Below are 27,733 nucleotides of genomic sequence, written 5' to 3'. Positions count from 1 at the left end.
TTATGTTTTTTATCCTTAATAGATTTATAATATGCAGGTCCCTTTATTTGTTTCTATAAAATTAACTAGTAAATTTAAAATGGAAAAAAGCTAGTAATAGGAACCAGGCCATCTTTGCCAACACTGAAATGCTGCTGTATTTATGAAGGGTAGACAAGGGCATTTTTCCTTCTGCCAGGTTTTATGCCGGAGTGCCACATGTTGGAGGGTTATAAAACTTTTACTAACGAGAAGTTGGAGGAATGCTAACTTACTAATTGCCCTTTTTTTGTACAAGCTGCTGTTTATTTTGGTCTTTTAAAAATGTGATTGTAATTTTGAAGTCTGCAAGTTTTAAAGGTAGGCGAGCAGGGCCTGGCAGTGTGGGAAGGATGCCTGACCTGGTGGCCAGAAGAAGGGTTGCTGAGCTGGTAGGTAGCAGCGCTGGCTCTTGCTCTGCTAATTCTGACACCCTGGAATAACTCCTCAGCGTTTCAATCCTGCAAATCCAGGCTCAGTCAATGGGATTTTTGTCACTTTGACTTTTAAAAATTTTTTTCAATTTTTTTTTGGTGCAAGGATTTCTTTACCACGTCCATAAAATAGCGACAGCGTGTTCCTGCTGGGAGAACCCCGGGTGTCTTTGGATGAAACCTCCTCCTAAATGCCAAGTTATTACTGGCAGTCTGTGTTAGGTTGGATATCGTTTGTCTTAATTTTTTCTTGAAAACAGGTTGTTAGGAAAGCATGATTAAATTCAATGGATTAGTTGACTATAATGGTTGAAGAGGCATTAAAGTGCAGAAGAGCTTTGTGGAAGCTTATGGGAGTTGCTTGGTGCTTGAGGGATTAAAGCTTGTTTGTGCAGAGATGGTAGTTTCCTATTCCAGATAATTTAAATGTGTGCTTCCCTCCCACTCGTCTCTTTTCTCATTGTCATGTTTTTTTGCTATTACTTCCATGCTGTTGGAAGTGTGGCAATGGTGAAATGGTTTGAAATTTCAGTCTTTAAATCTAAACCATCGTAAAGTGCTTTATGAGGATAAGAAATGACGCCCTGGAAACTAGGCGTTTTCTTTTTCTTGAATATTCTTCAAAAATGTATTTGAGGGGGGAGAAGCAGAATTAGGGCTTTGAAAAAATGCCTCCAGGTTGGGCTCCTCTCTTGTGTACCACATGTTGCTCTGAAGGAAGTTTGTCACCAAAGAGTACTGCTGATTTATAAACCCAATGATGACTTCAATGAATTCAGCTGAAATTCAACAGAAAATCCTTTTCCAACGCTGTGTCTGCAGACAAGATGGGCTAATGTCATACATCACATCTTCTTTGGCAGGTACTTTGGCCAAAAATTTCAATCCAGAATAGTGGATTATTCTAATCCTTATTAAGGTACCCTTAATAAAAGCGACCTGTTGGGAAAGGACGTAACACTTGTGAATGCTGTTAATGTCAATTGTGGATATTAACACCCCAGCTCCCATTTAGGATCCTTGTGTTAGGGAATTTAGAGGGACAACTAAGCACGCAGCTTTGAAGATGTCCAGATGCAAAAACCCACTCCTGGCCTTAGAAAAGCAATATGGCTGTGTTATAATGATTGCACACGAAGTGAGATTACAGGTTTCCAAGCTAGGAATGTATTTTGTTACGGCAAATTTCTCTATCAACGTCCAGGTGATCGCTTCTGGGCAGCTGCGGTCCTACCTTGGCTCCTCTCTTCCTCCGTGGTGTACTGGTAGTGAGTAATTGCAATGTAAAGGCAGAGCGTGCAATATTGAAACATTTATTCTATGAAATATGCATTTAATTTGTGTAAATGCTTTATGCGAGATCACACTTTCTAAATTCATAAGCAGAGTTAATGAAATAATACATGATGGCAACAAAAGATGCATATTGGGATCTAGAGAATGGCAGTGCTGAGCTTTTCCACCTCTTGTTTTTCAGTTGGGATGTTGGGGACAAGAGTGTTTTGATAGAGAGGAACAGCCTTTAAATAACCAAAAAACCATTGTGCCACAAGGGATGTTATTGAGGCCTGTTAGTCTGGAAGAGCTGATGGCTCTGGCGAATGGAATGGCTGTGTATGTTGTCTCTTATGAAACGAGGAGCAGAAAGCCAGCTCTAACAGCCTCCCATCTTCCAGCTGCGGCTGGCTTCTTGTTTAAGATGGAAACATCAATGGCCTTGAGGTCAAAGACTCATTTGCAGGATTTTTTTTTTTTTTTGAATGGTTGGGCCAAACATTATGTATATTGTTAGCAAATTGGTAGGGTCATGCTGCAACAGTGGTGCTGTTGTGCTGGCCAGTGACTTGCAAAATTATATCGAACTGTAAAATAGATGGCCTTCAGTCTGGTGTCTGACTAAATCTTATTTATGCCTGATACTCATCTCTCTCAGCACTGGAGAAAACTACCTATAGGGGTGAGATCCTGGCTCCAACAGCAGAGTTTTCTTTGAGTTTAATGGGGCCAGGATTGTCACTGTGTGGGTTGAGCTCAAGTAGGCGTTGGTCAAGTTGAACGTGGGATCCTCTTGAGTGGTTGAACAGTAGGTAGGTTGTGGGGGAGAGGGCAGTGAGGTAAAGAAGAAGAAAGTACGAGGATGTGTAACGCTCTCAGGTCTTTATGTCTGGCTGAAAAGTTCTCTGCAGTTTCCCCATTAGCCTTTAGAGGGCAGATCACGTCCAGTAAATAGCAGATTTAGGGACTTGCCCGATTTTTCTGGTTGTGAATTCTGAAAGTTTGGAGACTCTGAGTATAGATTTTTTTTTAATGCATAATTTTAATTAATTCAGCAATCACTTCTGGTGCTTTAAAGGATGAATGTTATGTCAACTTACAGAAGCAAAATGAGATCAAGTTTTGATTTATCTATGTGTATTTACAGTCTTTCTGGTTTCAATGCTAAAAATTGTGATACAAGCAAAATATTACTTATCAATGTGGGGAGAAAAATCTTGGGAATGTACTGTGGTAGAGAAGAATTATGTAATATGTTGACTAAATTCATTTTTATATTAAAAAAGACCACAAAAAAATCATTTGAGTTTGGAGAATGGGTTTTAGAGAGTAATACTGTGTGATGAATGTGTAATTCCATTCTTCTCTCCTATAATCTCTTTTTTTAAATTCCCAAGACTTGTGCCCAGCAGCCTTATCCTTGGTGAGCAACTGCTTAGAAAAAACCTGTTTATCAACAGAATATTCCAGTGTCAGAGGAATCTGTGTGAAACTAAGGAAGCCAAATGAAATTTAAGCTCTTCTTTAAAGTAATTTTCAGTGAAACTTTTCATATGGGGATTAAATACCCCTTATAGTCAACATGCTTGGAGAAGCAGTGGCTATTTAGTTCTCTGATTAATTAAAACCAGAAATAACAAAATAACGTTCTGCTTTCTTCTCCTACTACCCTAAAGCTCATAGATCATGGAGAAGATGATTATTCTTGAAAAAGCCATTTAGTTCTTAACAAGAAAAGCTAGTCTTTGTGGCTCAGCCCTTTTGGCATCTGCTTTGTGGGTTTCTCATCAAAAAAACCATAGGGGTTATTCCTAAACAAAATGAAATATTCTTTGTTCCAAGAAGGATTTCTCTCCCTTTTAAATTTTTTTTAATATTTTTTTTTTTTAAATCTTCTGAAGGTGGAGGTACTGCTGCTGTCTGTGTTCCCCAAGAGATATGAACTAGATAGTAGGGGTTTCTTTAGGATTCAGTCTTTAACTGCTGTGATCCTTGCCCTGTCTTGCTCCTTAACTCTTTGGTACGTTGGTACATAGCTCTGGAGTTGTCCTTGTAACACTGCCCGCTCTGAAGTGGACAGCAGTTTGGGTGAGCACCTTTAGCCTACCGCTGGAAAGACATTTCTCTATCATAGAGAACAGCATAGTAAGGCTCTCAAGACGTCTTCTAGTCCAGCAGGTTCTTCCTAGATATGGTTGACGTTACGGAGCCCGTCTCTAGCATGCAGCCATTGAACATGCTCTTAGGTCTCCAGTGATGGAGCGTGTCCCGTTAGGCTGGCAATTGCGTTCCTGTGCTGTCCTTACCACTCTTGGCCCGTCTAACTCAGGTCTCATCTTGGTGTGACCCGTTGCATTGTCGGGGCACGGAGTTCAGCGCCCATAAGAGTCTGTGAAAGTGCCTTTGGGTGCATCTCAGAACGGATGAGTCATTGGTGCCGATGTCTTGGATGACGTTACTTGGAGCTGTTGCCGAGAGCGTATTAGTACAGATTCTGTCTCATGGAAGAAGGTTGGAAGAGAAGATCCATGCCCTTGCTTGAATTGGTGGAAGGCTGCCCACTGCTTTGATGCAGTTGAGGACCAGCTGTGGAGCCTGTTATCTCAGATTATCGTGAGTATGGTCGAAGATAGTTTCTGACTGCAGATCTGGACAGCGAGTTAGATCCTAAGGGTATCTGCTGTGCAGATCTCCCCAGATCTGATTTAAAAGACTTACAACCTGCCTTGCAGAAAAGCCAAAAAAATGTTTTGTCCAGGACTCACCACTCGAGGCTTTATCCTTTGTTTTAGATGAGTCTCTGTGTGTTCCAGGGTAATTGGGACCATCTAAGATAGGTGCTTTGAACGTTGCCGGTTTCTCAGAATCTTGAAAAACCCCAAACCAGACCGATAAATGGAAACAAAAGCAGAATCTTGAAAGGAAACTTATCTCCAAAATGCTTGACAAGGCCCAGAGAGAGGGTGTGTGAAACAGCAGTTTGGGAACTCCCACAGAGAACGGAATATAAGGGTTTAATCTGAGGCCAGGCACTGAGGGTTAACGCTCTTTTCACCGTATAACTTTTTGAGGGTCAATGTGGTCAAGGTAAATAAGTGTGGAGTAGAGACCCAAGCACTGATGAGCTATAATCCTTGTGTTATATCCTGGCTGAGTGAGAAACCCTTCCTCTGTTGCAATTCTTGACATGTAAAATGGGGATATTAGGCAGCGTGTTCCTTAATATACCAGTAGCTTTAAATGGCCTGAACCCCTTAGACAGTGGGAAGGAAAAATGAGAGTAAAACCATTGAGAAATGTTGGAAACGGCTTATGCAAACCTTTTCATTTGCCTTACTGTGGTTTATGAGAGTGCGTGAGGGCCCTGTAGCGTGTCAGACCTGGGGCAGTGGTATCTCCAAGCTGAAGCAGCAGTCGTAAGCACGCTCTAATTGTTTTTCCAGAATTACCCACGGATCAAACCCTGAAAAGCTTCACAGTCCAACATACGGTCAACCTTTTGTGAGATCTAATCCACGACTTCTTTTTACCCTAAATTGCTGTGGATGTGATAGTTACAACTTCCTTGGGCAAGGTCGGAGGTGTAAGGATAACAACTGGAGAGTTGCCCAAGTCGATTTAAAGAGAGGTGAGGGTTGGTGTGCCGTCACTCGCTGCTGCAGCTGCCTGCAGGCTTCGGTTATTGAGCTGGGAATATTCCCATTTTGGGGGTGATGGCGCTGGGGGCTGGAGACCTCTTTGAGTTGAGTGCTTTCAGATGGAGGAGGACATTGCCTTGGTGCGACGTTGGCTGCTCGCTGCAAGCTCCAGTGCTTCGCTGTGGTTATCTTTAATGGAAGCACCAAGCCCAAGCAAGCGTGGGGCATAGCGTGTCCTTAAGTCAAAGCCTGAGAGTGTCCCTTGAGTTCTTCCCTCCCTTCTCCATCTACATCTCCTTTTCTTCTGACGTTGGTCTCTGGGAAAGCAAGCCTTTTGTCTAGATTTTTCCTTTTTAATAGTTTCAGCGAAAAAACCCCTATTACCTCTGTCATGCCCTGATTGTCAGAGAGCGTGTTGAAACAAACTCGTGCTTAGAAAATAATTACTAGTCCCCGGTGCATGAGAGAGTACTTAAAGCTGAGGCTTGGTCCTGCACGGTTGTGTGCACGTGAGTCATTCTGGGACGGGGAGGGTGAGAGTTGGACCCTCTCACCTGTGACCGGTTTTGGTTGCGATTACCTTGCTGCTCCCTCTCTTGCTTGGTGGGGTTTGGTTCGGTTGCAATTAGGCTAATGAGAGGTTAAACCAAAGTGTGGGAGTTTCCACTTGTGCTTTGAGTCATAATTAAGTCTCGTCAGGGAGAGAGATGCCTCTTCAATGTTATATGAAAAGGCAGCATTCAAAAAACCCCAACATCAGAGCGTGGTTTATAGTATTGCATATAGCAGGGGATTTCGTATGAAGGCGCTCAGCATTTAAAAAGGAATTTTAAATTGTTGGTAAAAGTTAATCAAAGACTCTGCATCCAGTTGCTTAACAGCGAGCAATAAACTATTTATCTCAGCCCGGCTCGCGAAGTGCTTGGGACTGATTAAACAAAGACCCGAGCTGTGGAGTTGTCAGGGCCACAGTCTTTAATGTGTTTGAAATACTTTGTAGAACAGCCGTCCTCCTACTGCTTTTAGTCCGCTTATCTAATTTTCAGCTTCTCCACTCCATGTAAATGTGATAAATAAACTTTGTAATCACATAACTGAGCTACTTTTGATGCCTGCCTGCAGATATCTTGTTCTTGAGGCTAGATCACACAGAAGTGTAAATCAACACTTTGCTCAATAAAGGACTTCTTAAAAAATGGCTTTTGGTCTTTTATTGTACAGCTGACCTGGAAGACTTGGTTGCCTAAGTCTTTTTATCAATGCTAATGTGATAAACTTCTTTTTACAGCTCCTAGGAAAAGGGGAGTCTTGATCATTCCTTTCTCCAAGTACTGTTGTGCAGGAGCTTCCCCAAAGAACAGTTGAGGTTTAATAGGTTTTGTATAAAATGCTGAATTAACCAAGTTACTCTTTACAATGAACTCTGAGGATATAAATAACGCTGACCTTGTCTTGCGGGTAAGGAAAAGGAGCAGGAGTATGGGGACAAGGATAAATCACTGGGTGAAAGCAAAAGCAAAGGGAAGATTGCGTGTTCCCCATTGCACCCTTGATGCCAAAAATTTATATTTCAGCAAAATTGATATTTGGGAATATCAGTATCATGAGCTGGATTTAGCACTGGGTGGGCTGAGGTGGAAGAGTCATTTTTAGGGAAGGGGGAGTGGGAGGTTGAAGCAAAGTCTGTGCAGGGTGTTGGGCAGAGCAAACTTGTCAAACGCTGCATTTGTAAACTTATTTTTTTTAATGACTAGGAATCGAGTTAAAAAAAAAAAAAATAATCACGTTCTTGGTCCTCGTTTCCTGTGCTGATGGTGAACTTTGTCAGACAAACCTCCGACAAATTGTTTTCTCTGATAACCGGTTAACACCGAGAAAGCAGACAGACAAAAACTCTTATCATCTTGACAAGCGATGGGCTTTTTGTTAAAACTCAAACCAGAAGCTGTGTCAGTGTGTTGAGTTTACACCTTGCAATAATAATCCGTGCTTTTATCTGATCAGAGGGGGATTTTATAACTTTCAAATGGGTCTTTGGCGGGGAGCCAGCCCTACTGTCATTTTTTATTAACTTTCTTTTTTTCTTCCCCTGTAGCCAGTCTACTTTTTTTGTTATATTGTTTAAGGAATATGTATCCCATTCCTAGGGATACTGGGAAACAATATTTTAAAGTTCTGTGTCTCAGCCCATTAGAGGGGTCTATAAAACAATCGCAGCAGCAAATGTGCAGTAACTAATCAAAACCACCGAAGCTAACCACAGGGGTACTTCAATCCCGTGTAAATAATAAAACCTCTTTTTTTTGCTGTGCCTTATCTACTGTCTCATCAGGAAAGAGCTAATTAGATTCTTTTAAAAAGTAAATATTGTCAGTTCATTGGTGGGTGGAGGTGACGGGAGGTAAGACACACTCGCGCATTGGCAAACCAATGCAGAAAACAAGGCGAAGTTATAAAAACCCTATAAAAAGCTATTTGAGTTTTAAAGGAGCTCGTTCCCCGTGTAGGTGGTATAACAGCTTTCTGTTACGGTGGGTATGGCTTCTGTAGGCAGAGCCTGGAGGAGTCCATGACCTGCTCTGCTACTCCATGTCATTCCCCAGCTTAGCTACGCAGGTTGGGGTTGCAGGTTTGGGGCCGTGTTCGCTTGATCGCAAGCAGTCAAGTTACTCTAAAAAATTCAACTACGAAAAATTCAACTACTACTTGTCACTACTGTTTTAAGCCAATACATTTAATTCCTCAGGCAGAACGTTGAGTCTGTGCGCTTGGTCGGTTGGGTTGGCTCGGTTGAGTCGCAATGGGTGGTGAAGGTGGAGTCGCTGCTCCAAAGCTTGTGGCAGCCATTTCAGGATGGACTCGTATTGACGACTCGTATTTAGGACTCTGGTATGACAGGCTTGAAGGGAAAACCCCCAAAGCCACGTCCTGCAAGGTGGAGGACTTGGCGGAGTGGCGTACACATAACCTAAAAGAAGCGGATGGCTGGGGAGAGAAAACATGTAGGTAGAAGTGCTTTTTTCCCTTGTTCCTTTGATTCTCTGTTTCTCAAGGAACAACAGCAAAAGGGATCGATTTTGCTGGTTGCATTCAGCCGACAAAACCTACCAACTTCTCAGCTGTGGAGATGAAGGTCTCCTAGACCACCCGATGGCCAACCTCGGTCCAGTTACAACAGCAAACGTAGGTCGCTGACCTAAACTTGAACCTGGAGGTGGAAAGCCTTTGCTTCTTACATCAACCAGCCTGGAAATAGCATTGCTGTCAGGGGGACGGGGATTTCTGCCGTGTCAGAGCGGCGTAGGGTGTTCCTGTGCTGCAAGGAGGCTGCCAGACCGCTGTGCTAATCACGTGGATGAAGAAAGTAGCTGTGCTTGGAGGGAGTTTCAGCTACGTGAACCAAACGCTTTGTGTGTTAGTGCTAAATGTAACGTTAGCTACGAACAGACATTTGGTTTTTTACCTTTTTTTTTTATCGTCACATTAAGCAGAGAGTCAAGAGATTGATAGTCTTGTATAATAGAGGCAATTTTACAGAATAATACAAAAATGCACTTGCTTTCATGTAAACCACACCAAAAGGTAAGGGGATTTTTTATTTGATTTTTGTCCCTTGAGGGCTTTTCGCCTCCCCCGTAGCCCCAGGTCCCCCCGTTTTCAGAGGGCACGCTGGAGTGTCGCCTGTGCTTTGATGTGGTTTCTAAAGTGTGCCTCTTCATTGGGCTCCCTACAGATGCCTTTATGTGAAACAGAACATTAAAATCCAAATGTGCCTGCTCTGCAGGTCATTTTTCATCCTTTATGTGCGACGTCAAATATATTGCAGAGTTGTTCGGCTGCACCCCCAGCCCGGGAAGGTGCGGGTAACGAGATGGGGGTAGGAGCGGGGAGTTCCTTGGCGGTTAAGCCCAAATTTCTCCTTAGTTGCTTCCTCTGGGCCTCTCCCCAGCTCTCTCTTTCTCTCAAGGTGAAACTGAAACCTCAGTGACTTCACCCAAGCCTGCCGAAGTTAAAGAAAATTTGATATTTCTCACTTATAGGTCACTTCAGTCCAGATTGTTTCCTGCCAAGAGTGGGGGTGGGGGAAATGCCCTCCTGTTAATGGAAAAGCAATTACTATTTTTTCTGGCGTGTACATTGTGTCGTTCCAGCGTAACACCTAGGTTATGGGCTCTGCTTGTCTCGCGCCGACTCCTCGGGCTCCCAGCCGGCTATTGAGGGGCTGCGCCCATCGTACGATGGAGCGGCGGCTGTGCGAGATGGGGGTGATGTGCCGTGATGTGCACCAGCGTGCTGGAAGGGAATAAACGTCGACAGGGTTACTTTGGGGCCATTTGTTGGTCTTTAAGGTAGAAATCCCCGGAAAATCTCTTCTACTTTAGAACTTTTATTTCCCCCTGTCAAAAATTCCTAAAGGTAAAAATTGCTCTTGGTAGGCTGCAAAGCTTTTGTGCCATTGGGAGCATCTCTCTGGATGCTTTTTATGGATCTCTGGGAGGTGGGACATACTTTTTCTTTCCCTTTTTCTTCTTTTTGCCAGTAGGTCTCTGCACTTTAACTGAGGTCAAAATTTTTCTCTTGATAAACTTCAGTTTATTTGCATTTAAAGTACGCAAAATGCAAAAAGTAGCGTTTGAATTTGGATCTTGAACTCCTTGGCCTAGAGCGATGGCTTTTTCTGGAAAGACAGACTTTCTTGACTTTGGGGTTTTGATTCAGATCTTATCAATATTGGACTTGGATCTTATCAATATTGACATCTGGTTAATAGTTGTTATGTCCTATTGTACTCCTCTTGTGAGCTTAGCCGAAGCTGAAGGATGACATTAATACCTCTTGTTTGAAAAGAGATGGGGGAGCAAGGTTATGTGTCTTCTGAGAACACGTCCACAAGGTCCTCTGCTGAGACTAATTCCATGTTCAGCCTAAAATACTGAATGTTACATGCTTAGGGCTTCAGCAGTGAAGTTCAGAGCTGGCGGCAGCATCCTTCAGCTTGTTAGCCCAGATTTTTCCTCTCCCATGACCACTTTTTCTGCTGTGATCTTGCTACGCCCTGTTTAATGATCCGTTTCAAGCACAGCGTTTTATCCAAAACTTTGCATTTTCCCATTCTTTGATTTCTTCCCTTTCTAGAGGAAAAAAGATTACATAAATTTCAGAGATTTTAATGAGTACACTGGGCTTGCTTTTGGTGTAATTTACAGTGGATTCAGTGTTATAACTTCATTACGCTTCAGTTGAGTAACTTATGTCATAAATGGGTGTATCTGAGAGCGGAATCGAGCCTCGAATCTCTTTGTTGTGTGGGCTTCAGAAGGACCAAATGCTCACTCCCCTTTTTGAAGTCCTAATTCTCTTTATATGATGTTGCAATGTCTTTCTATAGAGTTGTGCCTCTGAAGTTTGAGATTTCTAATGCAAAAAATACCACTTTTTCCCCAATTGCTTCAAGTATTGACGTTGCTAGCAAAATGTGTCTTCGCAGTGTCCACGCAGACCTTTTCCTGTGGCTTTGTTGTAAAAATCCCTATTGTTGAGACTCATCCCTTAAGACATCTTTTTAATAAGCTTGGTTGGTAGTCCCCTTGCTCAGCCGTTACTTCTCTTGTAGGAGCCACTTGTAGTAAACTTCAAGGATACTACTGCTTTCCAACCACTAGAGGTCAAGATTGTGCTATATATCTCTTTAATTTAGTTATCAATTGCCGTGTTTGGCAAGTAAGACGAAGCTGATTGTGCATGCACAGTGTGAAGGGCACTTTGCCTTACGCAACGGTAGAGCCTGCTGGATTTTGCAAGGTTGGAATATCTGTGCCGTGCTTGGGTTTTAATATTCTTCAGATCTAGAAGCTACACAAGTGATCGGTCTCTGATGGGGTATTTCTTCCCAAGGAGGGATGCAAAAGGGAGTTGAGCTGAGAGAGGCTGTCAAAATAAAACTGGCTCATAAATTATTTTTGTGTGATATTGATACTTTTAAGTGTTTAAAAGGAAATAATTTTGAAGGTTTGTGCTCTCCGTAGAGCTTTCTACTTTCTGCAGTTCAGGTAGCAAAAGTAATTAGTGGCTTTTTTTTTTTTTTTTAATACGTTCCACTTGTATTAATTCTCCATTGTTTTCCTAGCACAGTTGGTTTCACTGACAACAGTATCTACAATATGATTTCTAGTATTCCTTCTTCCTTCTAAAGCCAGGCTGTCGCGTTGGTGTGGGGCAGGGGATGGTCCCCTTTCGCCAACTCGTTTTTCTCCTGTTGTGGGGGAGCAATAAAATACACAGGCACAGGTTTGATTCGGGCGGTACAGGTAGTTGCTAGAAATACAGTTTATATTAATAACTGACATATATAGAAAACTCCGTTCTTTTTTAAAAAGAAACCTACCCTCTAAAATAACACTTTCAGAAAGACATCTGGGTGATTTCCATACACCTTTCTTTTTCTATATAAAACATTTATAGAAAAATATGGGAGGGATCCTATAAATCTGTGTGTATATATATCCATATAAATTTCAGGTTTTCAGCGTGTTTAGTTTCTGGTTACACCAGAGCATAAGCCCACATGTGCAGAGCCGCTGCATCCGTTGGCTTGGCCTTTCCCCCCTTGGTTTGGCCATGATCTGGCACTTGTGGCAAGACCAGCGTCTCTGTGCCGTTCCCGCTCCTTGCCCTTCCCCTTCAGTTTGAAGTTCTTGGTCAACTCTCTTGAACAATCGGGGCTAAAGCATTTTTCCTGTCAAATATTGTGCTCGGTAACAATGAGGAAACCAAGTGAGTTTTTGCAGCAGAGCACATGCGTTGACCTCCGCTGCAAACAAAGTCCAAAGCCCCAGGACTAGGTATCAACCGGGGGTCGAGGGAGCTCCACTGAGTCCATCTGTTTTGCTCCCTGAATCGTGGTGCTTCTCCCAGCGAGCGAATTTTTGTTCAATACCTTTTACAGCTCATTCTGTACATCAGCAACGTACAATTAAGCTCTCCTGGGGTACCACAAAAAAGCTTTCAGGAACCTCTGGGGTCCAGATGTGGAATGTTTTGTGCTGACATGGGTTGAAAAGAGGAACAAATCCAACGGTTAAGTACGTCCTTTAATTTAGCCTGTGACAGTCACCACATGGCCTATGGGCTAATATTTCTGCATCTGTGCTGTAAATAGATCAATATGGCAGTATGATGGGTTTGGCATTTTGATTTGTGAAGAGTCAGAATATTGTTTGTATTGTTGCATAATCCCTGGAATGGTTTTGAAAGGAATCTTCTGTTTCTTTGGAATATCTGGGTTAGGAAAAACATAACATTTCTAAGTTCCATTAAGTGTGTGTTTTATTTTGCCTCATTTGTCGTATTTCATGACTGATTGCATCTTTTGGCTGAAAAAAGAATAGAAATCCGAGGATGCTATCGTAAAATGAGAAATCTGTTTTTTTTTCTAGGCACAGCAGCAAAGAAACCTGGACAATATTGTATCACAGCATCCCAGGATAAGCGGGGGAAAGAAGTCCAAGAAAGAAGTCTGCGCAAGCTCAGATCTGGAGGTAAAAAACACTAGCCCCATGTCTGAGCAGGATTCGGGTATCCTGGATGTTGAAGATGAGGATGAGGATGAAGAGGTAACTGTATAACATCAAATCCAGGAGACTGGACGGTTTGGGGGTGGTCAGTAGCGTCTCAATCGGTGTTTGCACCTCGCTCAGTCTTTCGTGTTGCCGCGCAGCGTGTCGTAAAGATGCAGAACAGGCTGTAGAACATGGGGTGTGTTTCAGTATTGGGTTCCTTTGCGCTGTTGTCCCTATTCTTGTTAGCAGGCTCAGCAGAGGGGCCAAGTATTGCATGAGAACTGAACAGCCCCTGTCTTCTGTCCTCCCCTTCTTCAGTGCTTACTTGGGAAGGCAGTTTGGTATCCGTCCTTCATTTAAAAAGAGATAAATTGCTGCGTAGCGCATGAGATACGTGGCCTTTTCTGTGGGACGTGTGTCTTGGTGGCAGAGACACTTTGCATTGATAAGGACTGCATTGGGATAGAATTATTTAAATGCCATTTTAATTCCTCAGTGTGCTCCCTTTCTGCTGCTGCTTCCTCAGACTGACAGTCTGTTGGTTTTGTTAACCGCAAAGCATAACCTCGCTGACAGTGTTGGTTCTTCTTTCCTCCCTGCGCTAGAGGATAGTGCGTGCAGTGGGACATCTTGGATTTATGGGGCTTAAAATGCAAGAGAGCCCCGTTCCTCTGTGTTTCGGGAAAAGGCAGCTTGGAGATTCCTACTCGGAGTGTCGGTCACGAGGTGTTGAGCTTTTTGATGTGTTCTTCGTTTCTTGCGATGCAAGTCTTGCGTTGGACCTTTTGGCAAGTTTTATCTGCCACGCTGGATGCTTTTTCTCTTACTGCTGTTACGGCGGGAGAATGATATTTTCAGCTACGACCTGTAACTGAATTGGGTAGTATTTGTCGCCCTGAAGTCTACGACCAGCCAGAGAGGACGATTACGAGCAAACTTTCTGAAGTTTAAAATAGAGCGGGTTGCTCCAGTGGTTCTGTGCTCATGTTCTGCCTTTTTCCCCGCAGTTCAACTCTCTCCTCTTCACCTCTGCTGCCCTTCCCAAGCAGACCGAGGAGATTTAAATTCACAGGGACTAAACTGTAGGGTATGACCCAGACCCCTCACGCTGCACTGAAACCATCTGGGTGGGCCACTTACCCCTACGTCAAAATGGAAATAGAGCAGAAGTGAAGCAAAAGAAAAAAAGAGTGGGAAGGGCACATTTTTTGAAAGCAAACATTGATTTGAATAGATCTTTTTGGGTATTTCCCTGTTAAAACCTAAAAATCTGGTCCTTTAGGAGGAGTTCTTCCATCTTGCTCTCAAAATCTCTTGCTTGCTGGGGAGTGGGTTCTCGCAAAATCGGGCGGCAGCGTGAAATGTGGCGGTACGTGTGGGATAGGCGAAGTTCGGGTCATGAGAATGAGAAATTAGGATTGAACTTCAATTAGAATTGACAGGTATGAGGAAAAAGTGTCAGGCAAACATTAAGGAGGGAAAAATTGAAGGCCCCTCATTCATCTAGGGTGGTTGGGCTCCATCTCTGAAGTCGTTTGATGAACGGAATTAACTCATCTCGAGGCAGACGAAATCCCATCTCTGGCTGCGTGTGAAGCCAGGCTGGTAGGAAGCGAATGAACTTGGGGTGGGGGTGAGCGTGCAGCCGGGGGATGGGCAGCGGAGGCGGCGGCGGGAGGGACCGGGGCCGGGGGACCGGGAGGGGCCGGGGCCGGGGGACCGGGAGGGGCCGGGGCCGGGGCGGCGGCGCTGTCCGTGGTGATGAACCGGAGCGCGGCGGGGCAGCACCGGCGGGAGCCCCTGGTCTGCTCGGCCTGGCCTCCTGGAGCCCTGCGGTCAAGGCCTCTCCTCCTCGTTTTGTCTTCGGGGGAAGGAGAGGGGTTGGGTTCCTGGTGGGTTTAAAGGCTCTTCGCCGTGTTGCTGCCTCCTGGGGGTCTTTTCCTTTTTGGAAAGAAAATGGTTGATTTATTAGTACAAGTGGATCTCTCATCGGGAAATAAAGGCATTACGTTATTGGGCCTCTCGCTACAAGAAGGACATTGAGGGGCTGGAGCGTGTCCAGAGAAGGGCAACGGAGCTGGGGAAGGGTCTGGAGCACAAGGCTGATGGGGAGCGGCTGAGGGACCTGGGGTTGTTCAGCCTGGAGAAAAGGAGGCTGAGGGGAGACCTCATCGCTCTCTACAGCTGCCTGAAAGGAGGCTGGAGAGAGGTGGGGGTCGGTCTCTTCTCCCAGGTAACAAGCGATATGACAAGAGGAAGTGGCCTCAAGTTGCGCCAGGGGAGGTTTAGACTGGATATTAGGAACAATTTCTTCACCGAAAGGGTTGTCAAGCATTGGAACAGGCTGCCCAGGGAAGTGGTGGAGTCGCCATCCCTGGAGGTATTTAAAAGCCGTGTAGATGAGGTGCTTAGGGACATGGTTTAGTGGTGGACGTGGCAGTGCTAGGTTAATGGTCGGACGTGATGATCTTAAAGGTCTTTTCCAACCTGAAAGATTCTGTGATTCTAAATCTGAAGGAGTGTCACGTGTGTGTAGTGGGTTGACCTTGGCCAGCAGCTAAGCCCCCACCCAGTTTCTCACTCACCCCCTGCCCCCCAGAAGAATTGGGGAGACAATGTGAAGGTCAAAAGCAAAAAAACCCGTGGGTCGAGGTAAAGACAGATTAATAAGTAAAGGGAAAAAAACCCCACCAAGCGATGCGAAGGCAATCACTCACCACCTCCCGCCAGCAGACCGATGCCCAGCCAGTGTCCGAGCAATGGCTACTTTTGAAAAAAACTACCCCCCCCAGTTTTATTGCTGAGCATGGCGTTACATGGTATGGAATATCTCTTTGGTCATTTCGGGTCAGCTGTCCCAGCGGTGTCCCCTCCCAGCCTCTTGCCCAGCCCCAGCCTACTCGCTGGGGGGACAAAGTAAGAAACAAGGTCCTGATGCTGTGTAAGCAATAGCTAAAACACTGGTGTGTTATCAACACTGTTTTGGTCACATGTCTAAACCACAGCGCCATATGGGCTGCAATGAAGAAAAAGAACTCCATCCCAGCCCAAACCAATACAGTGTGTAAACTGTTAATGGGAGGTTCTTTGGTAAGAGTCCTCTGAAGTTACAGGCCAACTGCAAAATTGTTTCATGGTTGATGGATTCATTCCTAGCTTTTCATCTTCTGGTGTGACTCTTTCTCCTTCCAATTATCTGGTCTATGCAGGAATACTATTAATACAGAATTTGAGTCTCCAAAGTTCATCCTCATTGCTTAAAATTGTTACTATTAAGTGTCCTGAGTGCAAGCGAACTGCATCTCATTTCCTGCACAGCCCCCATGTTCTGAAGCAATGCAGAAGGCTTTCTGGGCTTAGAGGGACAGTACTGCAACAAGCGGGCACGTGTCGTTTGCTGTGCTCTGCCCCTCACCGAGACTGCTGAGGCTTATACTTCTCGAGGAAATATGGAATACTGCTAACAAGAAAACCTGAAGACAGAAAAGCTGGCCCCTTGTAGAATAAAATCAGTAGACAAGTAAAGAAATGATCCCGAAGCATTCAAAGACTGCACTGGCAGCTCTCGCTCTTGACCTGTCACAGCCAATAAAGCCAACCAGTAACTTCAGGTTTCTATTGAAAAGACAGCCAGTGAGGACTGGTGAATATGGAAAGAGAAGAATGAAGGGCACCTTGCACCCACTCCTACTCAGAATTGAAAACAGGATGGTCCTCGTGTTTCTGATTAAGTTTAGGCAGGAGAGCTCCTGATCCTGGTGCATAGGCTGGAAAAAGTGGGGTAAATATTTTTTCTTTTTCCCCCCCTCTAGGAAACATCTGAGGCCCTTCAGCAGGCTGTGTTACGGAGTTGTCCACCTCAGCTGGATGAACTGTTCTAGAGAGCCCATGATTCCTCACCCATATAGAGCAATCCCTTCATCCCTGCAGCAAAATTTACAGGAAAAGCTTTGAAAGGGAACAAAGAGCAGAAGGGTTTTGCTTATACTGTTGCACGTATTTACTGTAGATCATTCTCTCCCTTGGAGTAGAAGAGAGCTCTGCCAGTTGCGTTCAAGAAGATGAAGATGAGATGTGGTTCTGCACTCCATTAGTGTTCTCCAGTTTGGAGATGTTATGGTCCAGACTTGCCCCACATAAGCGCAGATGCCTCACTGAGGTGGAAGCTCCCACTATAATCAGAGTGAGGGAGCGGGTCCAGCTGTAAAGTGAGCTGGGAGAAGCCTTAAATTCCATTTTTATGAATGTCAAGTTGCAGAAGGAAAATTTGCATTTCACAGTGAGGAGCTCCACAGTCTGTTCAGTCTGTGCCAGCTGTTCCCTTTGTAGTAAAAAGCATCCAGAAAACTACAAAGCTCATCCAGATTCTTCTCATTTTCAGCGACTTTTCTTCTGCGATCTTGTTGAATACAGCAGGACAAACTCGCCTGCATTGTGCCTTGTTTCTTCTTGTCCCTAAAAAAGACTGGTCAGGTGTCTGTGAAGTGGTTGGGTCGAATTGGACTCCATGGTGTTCCTTTGTGGGAGAGAGGAGATTTTAAGGAAGGACGTCATGCTTCAGAATAACGGCCACTCAACTGTATGTGAAGAACAAATCAACAAATTCCAGACAGTTTTCTATTTGGAGAAGGAGTCTGGCACTCGGGGACATCAGCAGGTGTGAGGTGTAGCCAAAATTCATCATGCTTCTGGCGTTCTTTCAGGTTGACCTGCCTGTAGGAATAAGTTGTAATTCTCTAAGTGAGTGTAATAGATTTCTTACAAAGTTTTGGGAGCTAGTGCAGGGACCCCAGAGAGCTCTGTAGACCTTCCCTGATAAATGGCTTTGTTAGGTGCCATCAGCCTCCCCCTTTTGTTTGCTTCCACTAGTAATTACACAAAAAACATCTTGGACACTGAGAGAACCTTCTCTATTTCCAGACAAAGCTGTCTGCCTGTTGCCTATAACATGAGCCAGAGTGAGGTCAGTTGGTCTGCAGGACCATCTGGCTACTTCCAGTATCACCTGAGCATCCTCTTGACTGGGTAAATGCATTCCATTTTTTTCTCCCTAGGGTTAAGCCATGGGACTCACTGGGGCTGTCAAAGGACACCAAGACCACACAAGATGTAGCGAATCTACAGCACAGCTTGTTCTGTACCTCCATTCAGCATGGGGTAAAGTGCATCCCGGCTGCTGGTACCCAAAGAGATTAGATATGATTTGTTGAATCATAGAATCATAGAACGGTTTGGGTTGGAAGGGACCTTTGACGATCATCGAGTCCAACCCTCCTGCCATTAGCAGGGACATCTTCAACTAGACCAGGTTGCTCAGAGCCCCGTCCAACCTGACCTTGAATGTTTCCAGGGAGGGGGCATCTACCATTGCTCTGGGCAGCCTGTGCCAGTGTCTCACCACCCTCGTTGTAAAAAAGTTCTTCCTTCTATCTAGTCGGAATCTCCCCTCTTTCAGTTTAAAACCATTACCCCTTGTCCTATCGCAACAGGCCCTGCTAAAAAGTCTGTCCCCATCTTTCTTACAAGCCCCCTTGAAGTACTGAAAGGCCGCAATAAGGTCTGCCCAGAGCCTTCTCTTCTCCAGGCTGAACAACCCCAACTCTCTCAGCCTGTCCTCACAGCAGAGGTGTTCCAGCCCTCTGACCATCTTCATGGCCTCCTCTGGACCCGCTCCAACAGCTCCATGTCTGTCTTGTGCTGAGGACCCCAGAGCTGGATGCAGTGCAGAACCAGCACTGCTTTGAGCAGTAGAGTTTTACTCCCTAGGGTGAATGGATGCTTTCTGCGATGCGTGCGTCACGTGAAGAGACCCAGCTTGCTCAGTGTCCTCCATTGGACTTGAGCCTTTGTGGGTGCGGTGTTGTGTGTGCTCATGTTCCTCTGCACCACCTCATCCACGTACATCAATCAATGGGCTCGTGAGGTGGTTCATAAAACACCTCTCTTGAATTCCTGGTGTTTAAGTCTGGAGGGTATTTTCCCTCACTGAAGGAGGGGTGAATGTATCTGTGCTTGCGTCATGTCTTTACATCAAAAACTAACAAGGAGCAGAGGTTTAAGCTGTTGTATCACAACTTTGTCTGAAGCCAGATCAGAGCATCCCTTAACCCTGGGCCAGCCTTGTGTTGGTGGCAGCTACAGTTGAACATTTCCATTGAAAACTTGGCTTCCATGGGTTAAATTTGCTACAGGCAGTGTTTAATCCGACCGAAAATGTGCTTGCAAAAAGAGAGGGTTTGGCTGTTTACGGGGACTGACAGGTCCGCCTCTGCTCCCAGCACCAGGAACGTGCCGGATGCAGGGTTTGGGAATGAAGTTTGTGAAGCTGATGTTTTGTGGACTGGGAAAATTTTGGACAAGATGAATAAATTCTTTGTTCTGCAAATCAAAAGAAAAAGATTAGGCTGAAGGGGAGATGTCAGGGGAGTAATCAGTCCTGTTGTTGAGGCGGCTCTAGTTCTCATTTCATTGTCAAGTTTCAAAAATCAAAGATTTATTTATTTTTTTGAACACTGGTAGTGCAGCTTTGGCTAAGAAAATCAAGTCACTGCTGAAGGGGATGTGCTAAGCCTGAATTTTTAGATATGTGTGAATATTAGATAAATATCTAAATATGTAAATATTAGAAACATTTAAGTTGTGCAACGTGTTAAACCAGCCACAGAGATAATTTCATATATTCTGTATATTCAGAGGCCTATATTGGTTAGTCTGGAAAGATTTCAAACGATAGGATTATTGTTTCTTCTGTTGTAGGGCTATGGCTATATGTGGAAGAGATGGTCTGTCCTTTTCCTTAAAATATATTGTACGTTCATACCCTGCATAAAATCCTAGCACAGTTTTTGGGTGCGTGTCTTTCTGTTTGCAAAACAGCTTTCCTGTGGTCCAGGACTTCCGCTTCCACGTCTGATAGTGTTCTACCTAGATGAGCAATTTTAAAGCTCTTAACGTCTCAGAGATGTTAACTCTGCAGAATAGTCCAGCATATTTTTTTGTGAGTGTGTGTGTGGGCTTAAAAGTTTTTACAGAAGATCAGAGACTGTGAAAATGTTGCAGTCTGCTTTGAAAGCATTTCTCTGGGGGAGTAAACTCCGTTTTTGGCAATATCCTGATTTCACAAATCTTTATCAGAAATATTTCTCCGTGGACCATGTTCAACTAGTGCCCCAAATCCAAGAGGAGCAAAACCGTTTGATCCTGAATTCAAATTCGTAGGAAAACATCGCCTGCTTTGATGATGTTGTGAAGGGATGACAGATTTCTCCTCCCTTAGAAAAACACAGGGTGGACTCGGGTCCATCCAGTCCAGCTTCCCCACGCTGATGGTGGTCGCCGGAGGATGGCTGGGTTGAGCGAGCACCGATACTTCCCTGTCTGCTTTAGTGATCTCCAGCAGTTTTGCAATTGGGGATTTCTGAGCCAGAAGCGTTTTACTGTTTTACCAACTGGAGACCAATTATGCTTAATGCTGGAGGAATACAGCAAGGCAAAATCTGTATCCACAAACTAGCTGCAATCTGGGTTTGGGAGCTGTTTAGGGAGCACTAGAAGGCCCAGGAGACTGCAAATGGAAAATAAATGACCAGGAAGACATGATAAAATTGACATTAACACAATAAAACTGCTGCCTAGCATTTGCAATTGTCAAATACAGTCTTATAAAAGGTAAGAGATGCTAGTGAGACCGGTGAGCTGTGCTTCACGGCTGCTTGCCCTCGGTTCAGCTGTAACCCTTTTGCTGGGGCGTGTTGAACAGCCGGGTTCAACGTGGAGAGGGTCACCCAGGCGATGCCAGCCCCCATCCCTCGCTCAGAAACCTTCCCCTTTCCTGGTGAGCCAACCTTGCCCATCTGGAAGAGCTGCTCAAGTGGCACGACGGAGTGCTTGGCGCAAGGCGGGGAAGGAGAGCCCGGTGAGATGGATGAGCGGGCTCGTGCCATACCCCAATAAATCCCTTTGCTGCCTTGTTCCCACCGAGCCGATCGGCTGCGTCCCCTCCCTGCACCACCAGGTTGGGACTGTCAAGTTTTTGGGGGTCTCGAAGCGGCGCTGGTGATGCGGGATGGGATGTCCCCATGCCGTGTTGCTGCTCTGTCTGTCTCCATAGCTTCTTTCATTGTTTCAGCTCTAACCAAGAACCTGTGTAGCGCTGAGGACTGAGTTTCTTTGCATGGAGTGGATTCTTTAACAGCTCCAATTCTGCTTTATACAGAGGCTATTTGACAAAATCCCCTGTTTTCCCTTTCCAGCCATAACTTCTGCACTCCCCTGCTTCAAGCCATTGCTTTAGATGAGGACCGCTCGCCCCAGGCGCTTTGGGCAGCGTTGGTTGAGGCTTGCATACCCTCATCCAGCTAGGAACTTGTCTCTTCTTCATCCTACCTCCCTTTTAGCAGAAATGCCTCTTAAGCATAATTAAAAATATATAAAATAAACATGTTTCCCAGGCCTGTCCACTGGTCCCTTTCATCTTTCTCCCCTTTTTTCCACCACATGTCAACAGAACACTCCCCTCCTCTCTGGATTTTGGGGGAGAAGGAGGGTTGCCTTAGCTTTATGCCTTGGCCAACAAGCTTAATGCTGTGTTGGCTTGCGCATATCCAAAGGACACAAGCTTCTTGTATGCAAATTTCTTCTCTGATCTTTCCTCTTGCCCTCCCTCCTTCTGTCCCACCCTTCAAAAATGCGCTTCCTTGTCCCTGCGCAAGACTCGCTATGTTGTTGAAAGGTGGTGGAGTCTGTGTGGCGCGTGTTTTTTAAGAAAAAAATAAAATAAAAAGTAGAACTTGTGCTTTTAAAGAAATCAAACCAGAAATCTAGAGAATAAGATTCCCCCCCCCCCCCCCCCCCCCCGTTGCATAAGTACCAGAACAGCTTGTGCCAGGATGCTTGAACTTGTATTTAAGCCTATGTTCAAAATTAAATCTCTGCTGAGCTGGCTAACAGAGGGCCAAATGCTGCAATGTGATTTCCTAGGGGAGTGTAAATGGAGCGAGAGCAATATTAAATGAAATTTTCCTACTTCAAGAAACTTTAAAAAATGTAAATATAGTCAGAGATAGGTAGATATCAATAATCACTCTAATTGTAACGTACCTGAAATCTTGGTGTCGCTCTCTGTCGGAGTTGCATGCATTGAATTGCACTTTCCTAGATGTGATATATTAGAGTTGTGCTTACCGATATGTGTTCTGCGTATTTCACTGATCTCCTGCTGCCTTTTAGGTGCCTGGGGCCCAGGACCTGGTGGACTTCTCACCGGTGTACCGATGCCTGCACATATATTCTGTCTTGGTAAGTGACTCTGTGCTGCCCAGGAGACGTGCTGACACCGGACTGTGGTTTAAAGAAGACGATGGGGTGCTGCTCCTTCCATCGATGTGGCTGGAAGGAGGTGGTTGCAAAATATTTATTAATGTTCACCTAGCTAGGAAGTGCGTTCCCTGAAGTAGAAAGTAGGCCAGTGCTGGATGGATTTGGGTAAAAACCACACAGTTAGTTACTTCATGCAGGCTACAGAAATATAAAGGGATATTTTCTCCAGCTATTGCAGACCCTGGGTTTATAATATACATATTTCTTGGTCATATAGTTTTCCTCTGAGAATTCTTCTTTGACCACAGGAGCTTCATTATTCAGTGCAAATGGAGGAGTCGCGGGGGGAAATTGGTTTTAAATGTATTGTTTGCTGCACGGAGGAGAACTTTGCCGCTCTTCAAACATCATTTGACAGCAGCAGCTTTGCTGCCGTCCCACCAAATCCACCGTTTGACTGTATCGCTCCCAATTTCCTGATAGTTAGGCTTTGCGTGCACTGAGAAATACGGCCAAGCTGAAACTGTTCTGTGTTGGTGTTTGGTTCTTGGCTAACGAGTGTTAGTCTGAACTGTGTGATGTTCTTGAGAACTTTGGTTATTGGCTAACGAGTGTTAGTCTGAACCGTGTGATGTTCTTGAGAACTTTTCAAGAGAGCTCCGATCTCTGCAGAGATGCTCCTAGATGAGCTACGTTTTCTCCTAGGCATTATGAGTACGTAAGGTATTGATTTTTTTTACTTATTTATTTATAACAAGGGCAGATAAGATGCCCTTTGTAGCTTACCCTTCAACTTTTAATTTCTAAGGTGCCTCCAGCAAGCGTACGAGCCTTACATTTGCCGACCCAAAGAACCTGTGTTGTTTGCATCCGTTCTTTAATGTCCTTTGGAGAGAGGGAGCTTTCAGAGGGCTCTTCTCCTGCGGTTGAGCAATCTGAAGCCCAGGCAGCAGATGAAAGGAGCACTCTGTTCGCAGCGTTCCTCCCTTTCCACGGCGGAGCCAGGCTTGAGAGAGAATTGTTTTTAAGGCACTTCTAAAGCCAGTTTCTCCAGCAATACATACAAATGAATTTGCGAAAGGAAAAGAATTGTCATAAAAAACATTTATATAAAATCTTTTTGTGCCCTCATCTGTTAATAATTATGTAATTTGGCTACGTTGCCATGATATTTTATTGGAATGAAAAAGTTAACCTACCCAAAATGTGTTACTCTGTTTATCTTGGACAAAAACCTCCTCCTCAAACCCGGCGCTGGGAGCCCGGTTCAGGGAGTGTGCTAATTGAAGATTACAACTGGTCTGAAATGCTTTGTGGATTCAAAGTGTCACTTTATTTGGAGCGACTTCAGTGAAGAATACGTGTAATGAAAACAGGATTAGGAATCCTATTTGCGTAGCTTACGTGCATTTGTTTAATGCGAGGGTATTTATTTAATTGTGAATTTATACATAAGCTGTTACGAAAAGGATGAAGAGCTTTTCGCTGGTGGATATAACAGTTTTGCACATGCGAAATGGTCTCGTTTCGACACTGGGGCTTTGTTGTTGTCTTGTTGCTTTCCTTTTTAATCTGAAATAGCAATTGGTCCTCCAAAGCGTGTTAAGGAACTGCTGCTGCTAGAAGACAGGTTCCATGGCCAGCGCTCGGTGGTGGGTCTGGCTGGGATTGTCTTCTGCTGGAGGTGGGAAGAGTGCAGGGGACTCGGTGATGGTGGAGTTAGACCTGGTGCAGGGGTTTCATGCCAGAGGGTTAGCGTCCTCTGTCCCCATCCTGAGCTGAGTCCTTCTCCCCCTGCTCCTTCTCTATTTCATCCGAAAGCCTTAGGAATGAGAAAAAATACACAGCAGAGCTCTAAAGAAGGTGTGTTGGGGAGACAGGAGCAAGAGAAAAAGGTAACCAACCGTAGTAAAGGCTCCTGAAAAGAAAATTGCCCTTTTCCTGACCTGTGATTGAATCCTGTGCTGGCTTTCTAGGCCCAACTTGGGTTGAACAATGTCAGAGATCCAGCAAGCGTCGAGGGAAACGGCCACATCAGTGTCAGACGGAAGGATCATAATGTAATAGTTACCAAAAAATCCTAATATTTGTCATTTACAATAGCATTATCTAAATGCTTGGCCTGCAGTTAAAAAGGCCCACGTTGAATAAACATTGAGATATTTATTATTTTTAGTGAAATCGACCTTCCAGTCACCTCGGTTTTATGGCTGTGCTGCTTATAAATTCCCAAAGGATTATTTGAAAAATCCTACTCATATCTGCCAGCCTTATCAGCAGGGCAGAAGTTCACATATTGTAACGGGAGGTCAGCCTTCGGTCATGGTCTTACAGAGGGGGCCAGGCACCTGTAAATCCTTCCTTCAGCAACCAAGGCGAAGTACAATATCAAACAGGCAAGGAGACTTTTCCAGGAAACGCTGAACTTTCTCAGGAAGGGCAGAGGAGGGGGAAAGAAAGTGAAGGAAGGTCAGGCGGGGGTTAATTGAGAGTTGGACCTTGGCGTGGTGGCGGCTCCGGGGAGGACAGGCTCTGGTGGGATGCTTTATGGGACTATTCATCGGCGATTCCTTTTCTTGTGAGAAACGGGCCGGCTGACGGTGTCTTGAGGAAGAAATGGGCGTAGGGGAGGCTTTGAATATCTGCAGATACCAAACAAAACATGACAAGAGTGTATTTGTGTATTATACATGGAGTTGCACACACGGATAACCCTTCTTTGCTCAAATAACCCTTTGATTTCATGATTTGTGTTTATGTCCCTAAACGGTGCCTAGAAGAACAAGTCCTCACCCTGCCTGTGGTTTCTGCATGCAGCAAATACACTCTGAATTGCATGAAAAAAGGCTTTTCAGATGACAGGTTTGGTTTCAAGTCGGTACGAATCGGTAACCACTAGACAACCTCGGGGTCTCGGTGGGAATCCTGGTAATAGGAGACAAACGTGTACTGTCCTTTTCCTAGGAAAATTAAAAAAAGACGAGCTGGAACCATGGATATGGTGGTTCTTCAGATGCCAGGAGCATCGTATAGAAGGGTTAAGGGGGGGAGCCGGCAGCAGAGCCAGGACATGTGAGTCTTGGGGCCTGTCCTGGTCTCCTTGGTCGGTTGGCCAAAGTCCGTGTCTAGTTTTAGCTGATCGTAAACACTAAACCCCGCTTAGTTTCTGTTCAGCAGCGATGTGCTATTTAAGGACATTCATCTGCAGCGTGGTTAGGCTGCTGGGCTGTTGGTATCGGGTATATCTTTTCCTTCAGTTAATAGAGAAGTTTGTTGAAAATGGTAATATTATTATATAAAGAAGAAACAAGGATATTTCAGTGAAGTGATTTTGCCATTGACGTTTTTATCTTTTATGTTGTCTTTGACCAAAGTCTATGTAATGCTCAAGTTGCTTTGATCGATATCCAAAATAAATTAGGAAAGGTGAGGTTTAGGCCAGCTGGTTTATCTGCTGGAGCATCTGAACAGCTGTTGGGTGCCTTGTATTTCAAGGCCAAGACATGGAATTGCTTTGCTTTACATAACATAAAATGAAAAGCAGTTTTTGTTTCATGTTTCCCGTAAGCTGTAGCAAGGCAGAAAGCAAAGAGTGAACGAAGAGCAGAAAGGAATTAAAAAAAAAATTAAAGAAAAAAAGCCAAAGAAAGTCGGAGTGGTTTGCACAGAGGGGGCTCCCAAGAAGTTGTCTCAAAGGCAGCTGACGGTGGTTTAAGTCGCTTAAGCTCCTGCTTCAGCCGGTGCTGTTGCCTGTTAGTACTCATTTTGGGTTTGCCTTAGCTAGGTGGGTTTTTTTAGCTTTATGCTAATTGGTTACCAATTACTTTGAGGTTCTTAACATGTTCATGAAGACACTGGTATTGACACTCCCAGCTCTTTGATCCGAGCTACAAAGGGGTCATTTTAGGGTAAAGAACAAGTGTCAAAAAAGAAAAAAAAAAAAAAAAAAAAGAAGAAGAGAGCAGATTCTGATGTAAATACAGGCTTAAAATTGTAGCTGCCTCCTAGTTGATGAAGTATTTCTGGAGAATCCCAGAGCTGGATAATTTAGATAAATAGCAGTTGACAGGTATTTACTATAAATTTGTCGTATCTCGCCACTGACGTTTTTATCTGCTGTATTGCTTCTACCCCAAGCCTCTCTAACCCTAAAGCTGCTTTGATGCACAAAATACATTAGGAAAGGTAGAAAAAATGTAAAGCAAATAATAAAAACCCCCTACATTACTAAAAATAATCAATGTAGAAATGTCTTTAAATCCCTATATTAAAATGCATGCGTTGTGCATAGACTGTATCCACTTGGTACATTTTCACTTGCCTATTTTAGTGAAGAATATAGTGCTTTATATCTCTTAGCTGTGTGGAGCCAGCACGGCCTTGGGAGGAGAAACTAGGGTTTATTTTTGCTTATCGCTAAAATTGCTACGTTTTGACTGCAGAAGCTGCGCGGGGATCCACCAGCTCAGGGACTCGAGGTGAACCCTTCAGCTGAGGATGGGAAACACCACTTCGTATCTCCAAGCTGAGCAGATTTCATTTGAAGTGGGAGATGCCGCGAATCCGGCGGCGGATCGTTAGTCTCCTCCCAGCCCTCCACTTAAATAATTTTTTTTTTTTTAATTCCTCTTAGAAGTGTGCTAATGATTGTGCTGCCTGCATTAATCCTCCTTTTTCTGCCTTTGTGGGCTAATAAATGGGCAGGCTGGTTGCTCGTCTGCTTGCCCGTGGTGGCTGTGACGCAGCCGGTCGCTCCTGCCCCGTCCCCACCTCTCCGGCGGGGCTCCAGCATCCCCACCAGAAATGTTTGTTCTTTGGTAACGGGGCAAAACAACTGAAGTTCTTCTTTCAAGGGATGAGAAAACCTCTTATAGGAACCACAATTCAAATAATAAGAGCTACCCAACCCTCTCTTTCATATGAAAACATCTCTTTTTTCTCTTTGTAACAGTAGTTGTTTCTTTTATTTGATACTGAAACACAAACCATACCATGGAAAGTCTGTGGTTTACTTCTATTTTTGAGATCAGGGTTGTAAAGTTTTCCCTCTGTGTCCTTGGGAGCTTTAAAACTCTTTTTTTTTGGGGGGGGGTGGGGGGCAGTGGAAAAAATTTCCTTCTCGAAGTCTCTGGTAACTCCTTGTTCATCTCAGACACTTTGCAGATTGTCCCATCGTTGTGTCCTGGCATATCTCACTGTCTGCTGACTTGGCTGACCCACTGGTGCCTGGTGGAGTTAGATAGCTATAAACACAGCACTGAGATCATAGGGAAAGGCTGAGGGTGAGACACTTTGTGCACTGGATTGATAAGGACACAGGAAAAGCCATTAGAGTGAACTGGTGTCAGTGACCTGTGATAACCACTCTGTACTACGTGCTAATGGACCCTGGGTAGTGTGTCTGTCTGTAGTGGCAATAGATTTAACTTTTGTAATTGTCATATTGCTCTTTTAACCCTGTGACCTTATTACCCATGAGAAAACCACTTGG

The 27,733-nt window shown here is 44.5% G+C and overlaps 1 protein-coding gene across 4 annotated transcripts in view; it reads left to right on the top strand.

Moving 5' to 3' along the window:
* The window catches only part of EXOC6B (exocyst complex component 6B), a 317,684-nt gene that overhangs the window by 133,639 nt on the left and 156,312 nt on the right, over window positions 1-27,733 (top strand). For 2 of the 4 annotated variants that reach the window (XM_072861634.1, XM_072861635.1), the window contains 2 exons: window positions 12,802-12,903; window positions 22,153-22,221. In XM_072861634.1, the coding sequence (XP_072717735.1) occupies window positions 12,802-12,903; window positions 22,153-22,221 (171 nt within the window). Of the gene's footprint in view, window positions 1-12,801; window positions 12,979-22,152; window positions 22,222-27,733 lie in introns of all 4 variants that reach the window. The other 2 variants (XM_072861632.1, XM_072861633.1) reach the window with 1 other exon arrangement.

The sequence above is a fragment of the Ciconia boyciana genome, chromosome 5, assembly GCF_034638445.1.
Source record: "Ciconia boyciana chromosome 5, ASM3463844v1, whole genome shotgun sequence".
NCBI lineage: Eukaryota > Metazoa > Chordata > Aves > Ciconiiformes > Ciconiidae > Ciconia > Ciconia boyciana.
This window is presented reverse-complemented; position numbering and strand designations above follow the sequence as displayed.